The following is a 12,657-nucleotide window of genomic DNA, read 5'->3' on the forward strand; positions in this document are numbered from 1 at the left end:
GCTATCTTGCTAATGGTTGAAAGGAGGCAGTGAGTGTAAACTGCTTTCAGGAGGAAAGAATTTGGTTGGCTTTGTTACAGTTGTTTTGTTTTTAAAGTCTGGAGACTTGAACCTCAGGGAAGAAGCAGGGAAGACAGTGAAATACTGGACAATGGGGACAGACTGCTTAATCAACATCCTAGAGGGCAAAGGGGATATACTGAGAGCTGGTTTGAAGCCTTAACCCTGAACAAGCCCCATTAGGATCAAACCACATGCCAGTAGGTAAATGCAGTCATGCCTTACTTATCGTCATCCCTGGGGTAGAGCTACACAAAACTGAATTTTCCAGACACTTAAGCATCTTTTTTTTTTAATTTAGCTATTTTCTTTGAAATTATTCAACAGCATTCATGCAGCTCTCTGCCTACTTAAACAGAATGTGCTCTCCTGGATGACTTACGGTCACTGTGACCATGGTATTGCACTAAGAAATGGCGTACCTGAGTCTGCACGTTCATTTTTCAAATCTTCATCCTACATTGTCAGCTGCCATTTCCCCTGTCACAGTTCCCCTAATAACCTTTTCCATTTGTGCTTCCAATAGATTGTAATTTAAAAATGATGTAACTATTAAGTAACCATGAACAAAGGATAACATGGCTCTGAATTAAGTACGGCTATCTAGGCACAGCTTCATGACAACTATCCCCAGCGATACCGAATGTGTTTCGCTTTCCAATTTGCGACTGGGTTTCAATGTGTTAAGGATATCAGACCCTCTAAGTACCTGGAATTTTACTCTACCTTGCTTCCTTAGATTATGAATCAGAACATCCCTGCCAAGTAGCTGATAATCTGAAAGGGTTCGTCTTAAACCACACACACATACAAAAGGGTCATACTAATTCTAAAAGCCTAGGCACCTTACAGTAACTAGACATAGCTTTCTATCCTACAGTCATTTACCAATAAAAAGTTAAAATCTTCTACACTGTTTCTGTGTGTTAATATAGTCATGCATAATAACTTACTCAGGATAAATGAGGAAAATCCCCCACGAAACCTTGGCCTCAGCCCCTTCCAAGTTTCTCACAATTTCACAAACAGTTCAAGGACTAAAAGCAAGTAGGGTCATGCACACCCGCAGTGAACCAAAATTTAAGAATTCATCCTTTTAGTTTCAGTACCATGGAATGTCCTGATTTCACTCATTCTCAAGATTCTGAATGTTATAGCCCCCTATCCGTTACCTATTGAAAGCAAAACAAAACGCTGTGTTGCTCCTTCAGGGCTTTCTTGCTATTCCTTAGGTTTTTTTTGTTTTGTTTTGTTTTTTTTCATTCCTACCCACGAAAGTAACAAATACAGAATTTGTCATCAAGTTGGCCGGGTCCACTCAAACTGAAACATCCCCAGGCTGGGGTTTAGAGTATCAGAAGCACTGGTTCCCTGCACCTTTGCCTTGATGGTCCAATGACTTATGGACAGCCCCCTTTCTCAGTCACAAACACCTCGGGGGTGGAATCATGATTCAGTTAACTCAATCATCTGTCAAGCAAGTTTTGAGGAGCACCCAGCAGCTGCTAGGCTCTGGAAAGAGCTGAGTTAAACAGTTCCTGCCCTCTCCTGCTATGAGAAGGCTCGCTGGCACACGGATTACAACACAGGCTGAAACAGCAGTTCCGAATCAAATCAGAGGAAGAACTCACTCTTGGGCTAGGGAGGAAGTTGGGAGACAACATTTCTGTATTCCCCAAAGGCCCTCCCGAAATACCTGTGGAAGGAGCCAACGAATGAGTTAAATTCTGCCAACGAAAGGTGAGATCCCAGGTCCAAAGGAGAGGTAGCAGTTACTTCTAAGAAGCTAGCAGATGAGCGCAGCCTGTCAACTACGGGAATGCAGACCCCAGGCAAACTCAGCCCCACGCAACCCCCAGGAAATCACCTTGCAGAAAAGACCCCACCTGTACTGCCAGCCTTTCACGCCGCCGCCGCCGCCCCCGCCGCCGCGGCCGCTGCTGTTGCTGCTGTTCTTGTTGGGGGTCACGGCTGTGGCCAGGCCCTCCAGCTTGCCCTCGCTCTCCGAGACTTTCATCGTCGCCACCGGCTCGCCCCCCTGCATCTTCACTCCGAAGTCCATTCGCCCTTCTTGGGCGGGGGGGAACAGCTCGGTAGCTTTTGCCGTTGGTGCTGCTGCTTTTTGTTTTTGTTGTTTAGTGATCTGATCTGAATGTGATTCCAGTTGCTAAATCAGACGGCGGCTGGAGAGGGAATGGTCAAATGGCCCCAGAAAGGAAGATACGCATCCCCGACCGAAGTTAACTTTCCAGAGGGAAGGGACAGCGATGAGAACACAGCTATCCTTTAGATTAAATATTTACCCTCCCGGCAAAAACACGGAGGGGGAAAAATCACCCCTCCAGAGGTCTCGCAGACATGACTCCAAGGAGAAGCAGGCTCGTAAGGAGGTCGCCGACTCTCCAGCCAGGCGGGCTGGACTAGGACGGAGGGCCACGGACAGGGGCCCGGGGCCTGACCTCCGCGCTCCCGCGTCTCCTCCGGCCAGTCTTCCAGTGGAGGGCCCGTCCAGCCCGCTCGGCGCGAACCGCCGCAGCCCCCAAGGCAGAGCGGCGGCCAGCGCGCGCAGCTCGGGAGGAGGGTCGGGGAGGGAGGCCGCCGGGGGCGGGAAGCCGGCTTCCAGGGCCGTCTCTCCGTGGGCCAGAGGCGTGCCGCTCGGGGCGACTTTCTCCAACGCCCCTGGCCCTGGCCCCTCGACTGGGTTCCCAGGAATAGACGACTCTCAGCCCTCGCTCCAGCCGCAATTGCAATAGCCAGAGCCCCGGCCACCGCCCCACCCACAGCCCCACAGCGGGTGACCCACCCGCCGCCTCGCTCTCCCCGCCTTCCCTTCCGGAGTGGTGTGAGCTCACTTCCCCCTCAGGCGAAGTGCCCGGCGCCATCTTGGATAAGGGCAGCTCAGCCCTGGAGGGGGCGGAGCCTCCGAGGGTAGCGGTGACCAGAGGCTGATGGGTAAGAAAGGGAGCCGGAGGGCGAGGCAGGAGAACCAGAAAGAAGGGTCGGGAAGGAGAGAGAAACAAAAGAAGGAGTGGACCCAAAGAGTGCCCGGGCGGAGTGTGATTTCCGCCCTTTTTAACCAACCAGGTCCCATCCTTGCATCTGAGGGCCCCGTTCCAGGCATTTTAGGAAGAAAGGCTTGAAAAATAAGAAATTACGAAAAATAAAAAATACTGGTCGTTTTAGTCATTTTGAAAAAAAGGGAAAAAATAGCGTGACAGTGGAGTAAGGCAAATGGATGTTGCAAATGAAAAGGAAACTGTCCTGGAAGTTAGCACCTCTGAGCCAGTCAAGTACTCTCCTGACCCCAGATAAATCTTTCACCCTCTTTATGTCTTTGTCTTCGCATTAGTGAAATAAGAGTGGTTATCCAGGAGATTGCTAAAGTTCCTTCTAATTGCAATTCTAGTTCCCAACAATATGACTTGCGATTTAAACGTATAGAAAATTCTAGCACAGATACAGACAGTATTACTCAAACTTGTAAAATAAGGCTAAGAAGAAAAAAAAAGAGGGTGATAATAGAAAATAAATGAAATGGGATGAAGAACCCACCTCACAACAATCAAATTGACCTACAAAGAGATGAAGTTTCAAAAGAAAGATGGGGTTGGTGTTTGGTGCAGCAGTTAAAATGGTGCTTGGGATGCCAGCATCTCAGATGGGAATGCTGGGTTCAAATCCTGGCTCTTCTTTATAGATTTTAGCATCATGCTAAAAACTGGGAGGTAGCAGATGATGATGGCTCAAGTACTTGGATCCTGCTGTTTATTGGGGAGACTGGGATGGAGTTCCTGGCTCCTGGTTCAGCACTGGCTGTTGCAGGCATCTGGGGAATGAATCAGTAGATGGAAGATTCTCTCTGTGTGTGTGTCTCTCAGATAAAATGAAAACAAATAAATGAGTAAAGATAGCAATCAATTTGTTGAGGATTTGGAGAAATTGAAACCCTCATACATTGCTGGTGAAAATGTAAACTGTGGTGTAGCCATACAATGGAATATTGTTTGGCCATAGAAAGGAATGAAGGGCTGGTACATGCTACACCATAGATAGACTTTGAAAACATGATTCTGAGTAAAAGAAGCAAGACTCAAAAAGTGACATGTCATGTGCTCCATTTACATGAAATGTCCGGAATAGGCAAATCCTACAGACAGGAAGTAGATTAGAGCTTGCCAGGGGTTGGGAGAACGTAGGAATGGGCTGTGACCGCTTTTTTTGGAGGGGTGAAGGGGTGAGGGAGGGATAGTGAAATTCTTCTAAAATTAGTAGTAATGGATTTACAGTCTTGTGAATATATGTAAAACCCAGCTCATCATACACTTTAGATGGGTGAATTTGTGTCATGATAAAGCAATTATAATTATTTAAAAGGCAAATTCTCTAGGGAACTAACTTTACTAGAAGAAAAAGAGGAAGTAGGAATACTTAGGAGGCTGTGACAGGAAATGAAGTCAGAAATGACAGTAGCTAGGGGCTGATGCTGTGGTGCAGTGGGTTGCGCCATGGCCCACAACACCTGCATCCCATATGAATGCTAGTTCAAGTCCCAGCTGCTTCACTTCCCATCCAGCTCCCTGCTAATGAGCCTGGGAAAGCAGCAGCATATGGCCCAAATCCTCGTGGGAGACCCAGACGGAGTTCCAGGAGCCTGGCTTCAGCCTGGCCTACCCCTACCTGGCCATTGCAGACATTTGGGGGAGTGAAACAGCAGATGGAAGATCGCTTCTTTGTGTCTCTACCTCTCTTCACTGTATCTCTGCCTTTCAAATAAGTAAATTGAAATATTTTTTGGAAAGAAAGAAAGGAGAAAAGAAAAAAGAAATGACAGTAGCTTGACTTGAGTGATGGCAGTGAGGGTAGAGAAGTGAGCAGATCTGAGCTGTATCTGAGCTGTGGTGAGCAAATCTGAGCTGTATCTGTGGCAAATGCATTGGATTTGCGATAGTGCAATAATGTTCTTGCCGGCCTCTCCACTTCTAGTCTGTCTTGGACTTGTCACAGTTCAGTTCACAATTCTAATTGAGCTCCTGTGAAACTCAGAACCATTTTTACATTCTTCATAGAATAAATCCAACTCTTTTGTTCAAGAAAAAAATACATAGAAGCTAATGGAATAGCTGACTGTTAGTGTAGAGACTATAGAATGTGGAGTTTGCCTTTTATAGTCCAATGCTGAATTAGATGAGGATCTATATGCAACCAGTGAGGTCAGCTGGTCAGAAGTAATTATCCAGACTAATTAAGCCTAAAAAGAAGCCTAGGCGAGCATGCCTTCATTGGGGGTAATGGCAGGTGTGATGGGGCAGCGTGCCAACCCAAGGACGGGGACAGACATGAAACCTTCAGCTTTAGAAACCCTGAAACCATTTATCATGGCTCCTTGCACTGCAGAGATTAAGGGACCAGCTCATGCTAACCAAACTCAACAACAGAGTGAAAATACCACCCAGAATACTGAAGTTTGAGTATTGGCACATTCTGTGTAAGAAACTCAACAGATAGGCCAGTGTTGTGGAGCAGGTTAAGTCACCACCTGCAACGCCAGCATCCCATATGAACAGCAGGTCAAGTCTCAGCTGCTCCACTTCCCATCCAGCTCCCTGCTAATGGCCTGGGAAAGCAGTGAAGGATGGTGCAAGTGGGAGACCCGGATGGAGTTCCTGGCTCCTGGCTTTGTCCTGGCCCAGCTCTGGCTGTTGCAGCCATCTTGGTAGTAAACCGGTGGGTAGAAGATCTTGCTCACTCTCTATAACTCTGCCTTTCAAATAAATAAAAGAAACTCAACAGAATAAACTATTCCCAGGAGCTTACATGATGTTCATGGACTTGGAGGCAGGGCATTTGGTTGGAGTGATGTTTTGTACTGCTTTTGAAAACAGAAACTTTTCTGGTTGTTGTGCAATACAAATTGTACCTGACTGTTTCATTTCATGTATAAGGGGAAAAGGAGGACATGTGATTTAAAGAGGAAGTGCACACAACCTCTGTGAGTTCAAAGAGTTTCCGCCTGCAGACCAGCTGGCTGATAGATCAGTGCATCCTTCCCCCACGGAGAGGAGCTGCACAGCCTAGTGGTCCAGATCCTGGGTGCTGATGTCTGGCGACGTGCAGATTCCAGTACACGTGACTCTGAGTGAGTTACATAACTGCTTTGACCTCTGTTTCCTTACCTGTACAATGGGAGTAATGCTAATGCTAACATCTCCGCTATGAACTGTAGTTCATGCTCTCGCTCTTTCTCTTTCTTTCTCTCTCCCTCTCCTCTCTCCCTTTATGCCACATAAAGACACATCTAGAAGACCGGGGTGAATGCTTGGGTCAGGGTTGGGATGTGGCTTTGAACACCCACATCCCGTATTGGAGTGCCTGGGTTTTGAGTCCTGGGTCTAACTGCAATCCCAGCTTCCTGCTGATGTGCATCCTATAGGAAGAAGCAGATGATGACTTAAGTCCTTAGATTCCTGCAACCCACCTAGGAAACCCAGATTGAGTTCTGGGCTCCTGGCTTTGGTCCAACCCAGACCCTGGCTGTTGTGGGCATTTGGGGAGTGAAATGATAGATGGGAGTATGTTTTTCTCTCTCCCCGCCCTCCCTACCCCCCCCCCCCCCGGTCTCCTTTTCCGATAAAATGGAAATAAATTGTTTAAGGCAGCTGTATGCTAGCTAGGAAGAGAGCTCTCACCAGAAACTTACCATGCTGGCACTCTGATCTTGGACTGCCCAGCCTCCAGAACTGGGAGAAATCTGTTGTTTCCATCTCCCCGTCTACAGGTGGTTTGCTACGGCAGCCCGAGCTGACTAGGACCATCTCCGTGTGAGAGTGATGGCCAGCATTAAATGGGATGGTATGTTTTGAGCACTTAGACTTCTGTCTGACCCGTGACACAGGAAGTGCTCGGCACCTGTCAGTCATTGCTGTTGAAGGGCGGGGTTTGGCTGTCAGGTGAAATGGATGCCAATGCATGGCCTGGGCACTTGTCAGCTGGACAGCTCTAGGGATACCGCAGCCACCACTTTGGAGGACATCAGACATACTTCTCTGGGTGAATGCCAGCTCTGTCTCTCAAATGATGCAGTTTTCTAATAGGATCCTGATTCAGAGAAACCTAAGTGTCAGTGGAGAGTCCCGAGAACATTACCTGGAGTCAGCAGCCTATGGGGCCGGCGTGAGTGGGCAGGTGCTTCACGCCTCTCCTCCCAGGAGCTTCCCTGGCCGCTGCACAGACTGGCGGCCCTCTACCCCTTCAGGCTGCTGAGTTCCCTTCGTGGCACCTGACATCGTGATTTGTTCTGTGTTGTTTGTACCTCACAAGAACGTGAGTTGCATGAGGAGTTGATTCTTTTTTTCCACTCCTGTATCCCCAAGATTTGAACACTGCTTGGCACATTGGTTGAATGTGTGGATGCATTTATTGGCATCAGATTTTGAATCCTGGCTCTGGCCCTTGATGTGTGTGTGTGTGATTTGAGCAAACTGCTTTGTTAAGCCTCGGTTTTCTCATCTGTGAAATGGGAGTAGGATGAAAATGTGTAGAAAGTGCTGGCCTCCAGTTAGAGCTGAGCAAGTGTGTGCTGTTTTCATTTTCTCTTTGTAACCCTGATGTGCAGGGAATGGAAGAAGGGTAATTTGTTTCCCTGAAGCACAAGAAAGACACTCCCTCAGTAAGCCTGAAGCTACAGCTACTGGGATGAAAAGGACTGGCCCCAGGAGACTGGGAGCAGGGGAGAAGGGCCCCTGGGAGCAATACTGATCCTGCGAGGGAGGCAGCCGGAAGCCAGGGCACTTACATTTCCCCATTGGAAGAATAAGGCGATGGACCCACGATTTCTAAACGAGAAAGAAGGCCAGGCAGAAGTACAGGAGTCGGGGGAGGGAGGAGGGATGGAATTTCTGGGAAGATGAAATGTTCACAGTTGAAGAGACAGAGTTTCAGGGGTTTGGGGGTCCCTTTCCTCCTCCGGTTCAGGCAGAAATCCTCAAGCAATTTCCCACTCCAATGTGGAGTCTCAGCTAAAGGGCTCCGAGAGAGCTGCCTGTCACAGGAAATTTCCCTGCCGAGCTCAAAGCCTGACGTGGGAGGAAAAGACACACACGCAGCCTGCGTTTGTATCTGATGGGAGGAAGGAGGGAGGAGAGGAGGAGCAGCTGCCCTGCTCAGGTTTCCATAAAATGCCATGTTTCCCCCATTGTTTGCTTTCCCAGCACTTGTCGCCTGAATCTCTATTGAACTTAAAAGAATTTCACTTAAATACCCAGTAGGTGGTAAAATGAGCTCTTAAAACTGTGCTACGAGATAAGAACACCTGTTCCTTCAGTGTGATACATCCATCTTGTCTGGCTTTAGCCTTCTTGGCCTGTGCAGGCAGCACTGTGCCCCCAGAAGCCCTTTAAAACGCTGAGATTTAGGGGCCAGCAACGTGGCCCAGTGGGTTAAGCTGCCATCACAACACCGGCATCCCATATCAAAGTGCCAGCTTGAGTCCCAGCTGCTCTGCTTCCGGTTCAGCTCCCTGCTACTGCACCTGGGGAGGCAGAGGAAGATGGCCCAAGGACCTGGGTCTCTGGACACGTGGGAGACCCAGATGGAGTTCTAGGTTCCTGGCTGCAGCGGGGCCTATCCCTGGCCATTGCAGCCATTTAGGAAGTAATCCAGGAAATGAAGATCTCCCTCTCCCCTCCCCCTTCACTGTGCCTTCTAAATAGATACATCTAAAAAAAAAAAAAAAAAAAAAAAAAACACAGCCCAGATTCCGCTGAAGTCACATGACCTTTCTGCCATCAGGTGGTGAGTGCCAGGGGTTGCCATGGGAAAGGAGGGGAAGAAAAGGCACTCATGCTTGTTAGCGTGAAATCACAGTCGTGTGAATCCTGGCAGCACTCATGCATCAGCTTCCAAAAGGGTTGAAAATCTGTTATTCCCACGAACTGAGTCCATTGACAGGAGATGCTAATTTGCTTAAGAATACATATGCATGTATCTATTTTGAAAAATCTACATCCCCTCACTACAATCCAAAAACAAATACTGGGGCCAGCACTGTGGTGTAATAGGTTAGGCCTGCGCCTGCAATACCAGCATCCATATGGGTGCCAGTTTGAGTCCTGGCTGCTCCACTTCCAGTCCAGCTCTCTGTTATAGCCTGGGAAAGCAGTAGAAGGTGGCCCAAGTGCTTGGGCCCCTGCACCCATGTGGGAGACCTGGAAGAAGCTCCTGGCTCCTGGCTTCGGATCGTCCTGGCTCAGGTTGTTGTGGCCATCTGGGGAGTGAATCTGTGGATGGAAGACTTCTCTCTCTGTCTGTAACTCTGACTCTCAGATAAATAAACAAATCTTAGGGGGAAAAAAAGCAAATATTGAATAGTACCCTTCAATATGTGCTCCACGTAATATTTCAGGATAAGGTATTATTTGACTTAAAGTTTTTCTTGCTGGGATGCATTTGGAAAACGCTACCTTTTTCTGTTTTTGCAGACTGGTTCCTTTATTTGCAGAACTTCTTGGAGAATTTCCTACGCAAATGTGCATCATGAATCTTTTTCGTAAGGGAGATAGAAGGTTGAGACAGAAAGTCCCCAGCAGGGAGGGAGCTGCACTTGGCGAGGCCTCAGCTGTGAAAAGATGTTGGCACTTCTCATCCGGAATTCCAGATAAAAATAACAGCACCTTGTGAACAATGAAAGGGAGCCCAGCAATCCTGCTTGCCCCCAGAAAGGCAGCTTTGAAATGTCGTCCATGAAACTGGAAGCCTCTGGAGGGCCTGGGCTTTTGCTGGCCTGGTGGACAGTCGCTCACCTGCTGCTCGGGTAGAGAAAGGCTGCTCCGCCTGGCACAAGCAGACTTGGTTCGGTCAGTTTTCCATCTACGAGAGGAGACTTGAGGTGGTGCACCAGTGGGAGGAGAACTAAGCGTGCCAGCCATTGAGGATGCGTCCAAGGCAACAGGAAGTTGGCTGCACGGATGCTGGTTTCGTATTTGATGGTTTTGCCTTGGGCCCTCTCTTTTGTCTTCTTTTTCCCCAGGATGTTGAATAACTTCTATGGATTCTAGGCTTCTCCTTTTCCTTTGGGGGCTATGTTTGCATCGACAGGCTCTGTCAACCTTTGATAACACAAGGACAGGAAGTGTCTCTTTCACGTAGGAACTTCTGCCTCTCAGCTCCCACCCTAGGTGTAAACACATTTCTGGACCTGTGGGTTACCTTAGCGCTGACAGGTAGCTTGGTGCGGAGTGGACCTGCTAAATGCCGTGGAAGGAAGGGGTAGTGGGGGCCTTTCTGAGGGCCTGGTGTGCACCCCAGCCTTCTGGCCAGCCCTCAGGGGGGTGCCGTTCTCTGTGCTGCCTCTCAGAGAGGCTGCTCTGCCCAGGAGCCCCGTGCCAAGTGTGATGGTGGCACTTATGACATGGTCACTCACACAGGGCTGGAAGAGCAAACTCGCTCCTATTCCCTCCCATCAGCCACCAGCCTCCACGAAGGGCAATTATTTCTATTTTTCTAGATACCAAACTAGTAGAGAAGGATATGTGGTTTTTCTTTTTTTAAAGATTTATTTTATTTATTTGAAAGTCAAAGTTACACAGAGAGAAAAGGAGACAGAGAGAGAGAGACAGAGAGATCTCCCATCTGCTGTTTCACTCCCCAGATGGCCGCAATGGCCGGAGCTGGCCCAGGGGGAAGCCAGGAATCTGGAACTCCATCCAGATCCAATCACTTTAGCCATCTTCTGCTGCTTTCCCTGGTTTCCACTGTTTTCCTGCATTGGCAGGAAGCTGGATTGGAAGTGGAGCAACCAGGACTTGAACTGGCACTCTGATGTGAAATGCTGGTGTTGTAGGCAGCAGCTCAGGCTACCACACCACAGGGCTGGCCTCAAAGAAGAATATGTAAAGGGAGACAAATCTCTTATAGTCTGGGTGGAAGCTGGAGAATGCTACACCCATGAACACAGGGCACACAGGAAAGGCCAAGTGCCTAAGGGTAGATAAAGTAACTTCCCACGGCCCACTGGTTGGTAAAGAGCTAGAGGTTTGGTAATATGCATCATCATCAGGAATGAAGTCAGAATACACAGGAGAATGAGAGTGGAATTGAGTCAGATTCACCCAAATGTTGCCAGCAAAGAGCAACCCGAAGATGAACTATGGAGAGAGTTATGATTTTGCACTTCCTGGGGAATTCAGTTCATCTTCCTGGACTGAAATGAGATCAGCCTGGAGGCAAAAGCTAAGACAGTCTCAGGTTTTCAAAGACCATGAATGTCAGCTCTTATTGCTGCTGTCTTCATTGAACAAATGCTTGCTGTGTGTATTACATGCCAAGTGCTTTGCTAGGTATGGAAGATACAGCCAATAAACAAAATACCATTTCTGCCCTTAGTCTATGCGTAGAGTCAGAAGACAGATATTAACCACGAAATTAAAAATAAACAGAAGTGAGCCGGCGCCGTGGCTCAATAGGCTAATCCTCCACCTTGCGGCGCCGGCACACCGGGTTCTAGTCCCGGTTGGGGCGCCGGATTCTGTCCCGGTTGCCCCTCTTCCAGGCCAGCTCTCTGCTATGGCCAGGGAGTGCAGTGGAGGATGGCCCAGGTGCTTGGGCCCTGCACCCCATGGGAGACCAGGAAAAGCACCTGGCTCCTGGCTCCTGCCAGGATCAGCGCGGTGCGCCGGCTGCAGCGGCGGCCATTGGAGGGTGAACCAACGGCAAAAGGAAGACCTTTCTCTCTCTGTCTCTCTCTCTCACTGTCCACTCTGCCTGTCAAAAAAAAAAAAATAAATAAAAAATAAAAAATAAAAAAAAATAAACAGAAGTGCTAAGATATGAGAGTACTTCAAATGAGGGCAGGCATTTGCCACAGTGGTTAAGATCCTGCTTTTTTTTTTTTTAAGATTCATTGAAAGGCAGAGTTACAGAGAGGCAGAGGAAGAGAGAGAGAGAGAAAGAGAGAGAGAGAGAGAAAGAGAGAGAGGTCTTCCATCCGCTGCCTCACTCCCCAAATGGCTGCAACAGCTAGAGCTTGTGCTGATCCAAAGCCAGGAGCCAGGAGCTTCTTCCAAGTTTCCCACAAGGGTGCAGGGACCTAAGGACTTGGGCCATCTTCTGCTGTTTTCCCAGGCCATAGCAGAGAGTTAGACTGGAAGTGGAGCAGCCAGGACTCAAACCAGCGCCCATATGAGATGCCAGCACTGCAGGTGGTGGCTTTACTTACTAAGCCACAGTGCTGGCCCCTTAAGATGTTCCTTGGGAAACCGGTGTCCCATATTGACTGCCTAGGCTCTGGCTGTGGCTCTGCTCCTGATTCCAGGTCCCTGATAATGTGCACCCTGCAGGCAGCAAGTCACAGTTTAAGAAGTTAGGTCATTGCAAGCCACTTCAAAGACACAGATTGAGTTCTAAGCTCCAGGTCTTGGCCTGGCCTGACAGAGCTCTATCTACTGTGGACATTTGGAGAGTGAACTGGTAGATGGGAGATCTCTCCATCTCTACTCTTTATTTCTCTGTCTGCCCTTCAAATAAAAAAGTACACTTTTAAAAAGAAGTTTGTGGGGGCCGGCATTGTGGCATAGCCATGAAGCCACTGCCTGGGATGCCAGC

The 12,657-nt window shown here is 48.5% G+C and overlaps 1 protein-coding gene and 1 long non-coding RNA gene across 4 annotated transcripts in view; one reads left to right on the forward strand and one right to left on the reverse strand.

Annotated features, from left to right (window-relative positions):
* OSBPL11 (oxysterol binding protein like 11) overlaps positions 1–2,896 on the reverse strand; it is a 91,188-nt gene extending 88,292 nt beyond the window's left edge. Inside the window, exon 1 of one of the 3 annotated variants that reach the window (XM_002716544.5) lies at positions 1,947–2,896. In XM_002716544.5, coding sequence (XP_002716590.1) covers positions 1,947–2,122 — 176 coding nt within the window. In that variant the 5' untranslated portion in view covers positions 2,123–2,896. The remainder of the gene's footprint in view (positions 1–1,946) is intronic. The other 2 variants (XM_017347039.3, XM_051859209.2) reach the window with 2 other exon arrangements.
* A 73-nt stretch (positions 2,897–2,969) lies between these two features.
* On the forward strand, positions 2,970–11,438 carry LOC138849304 (uncharacterized). Its single transcript, XR_011387968.1, has 3 exons — positions 2,970–3,012; positions 6,003–6,196; positions 9,537–11,438. It is a non-coding gene; the product is annotated as an uncharacterized lncRNA (long non-coding RNA).
* Positions 11,439–12,657: the final 1,219 nt, after the last annotated feature.

Source organism: Oryctolagus cuniculus, chromosome 4 (genome assembly GCF_964237555.1).
Source record: "Oryctolagus cuniculus chromosome 4, mOryCun1.1, whole genome shotgun sequence".
Classification (NCBI taxonomy): domain Eukaryota; kingdom Metazoa; phylum Chordata; class Mammalia; order Lagomorpha; family Leporidae; genus Oryctolagus; species Oryctolagus cuniculus.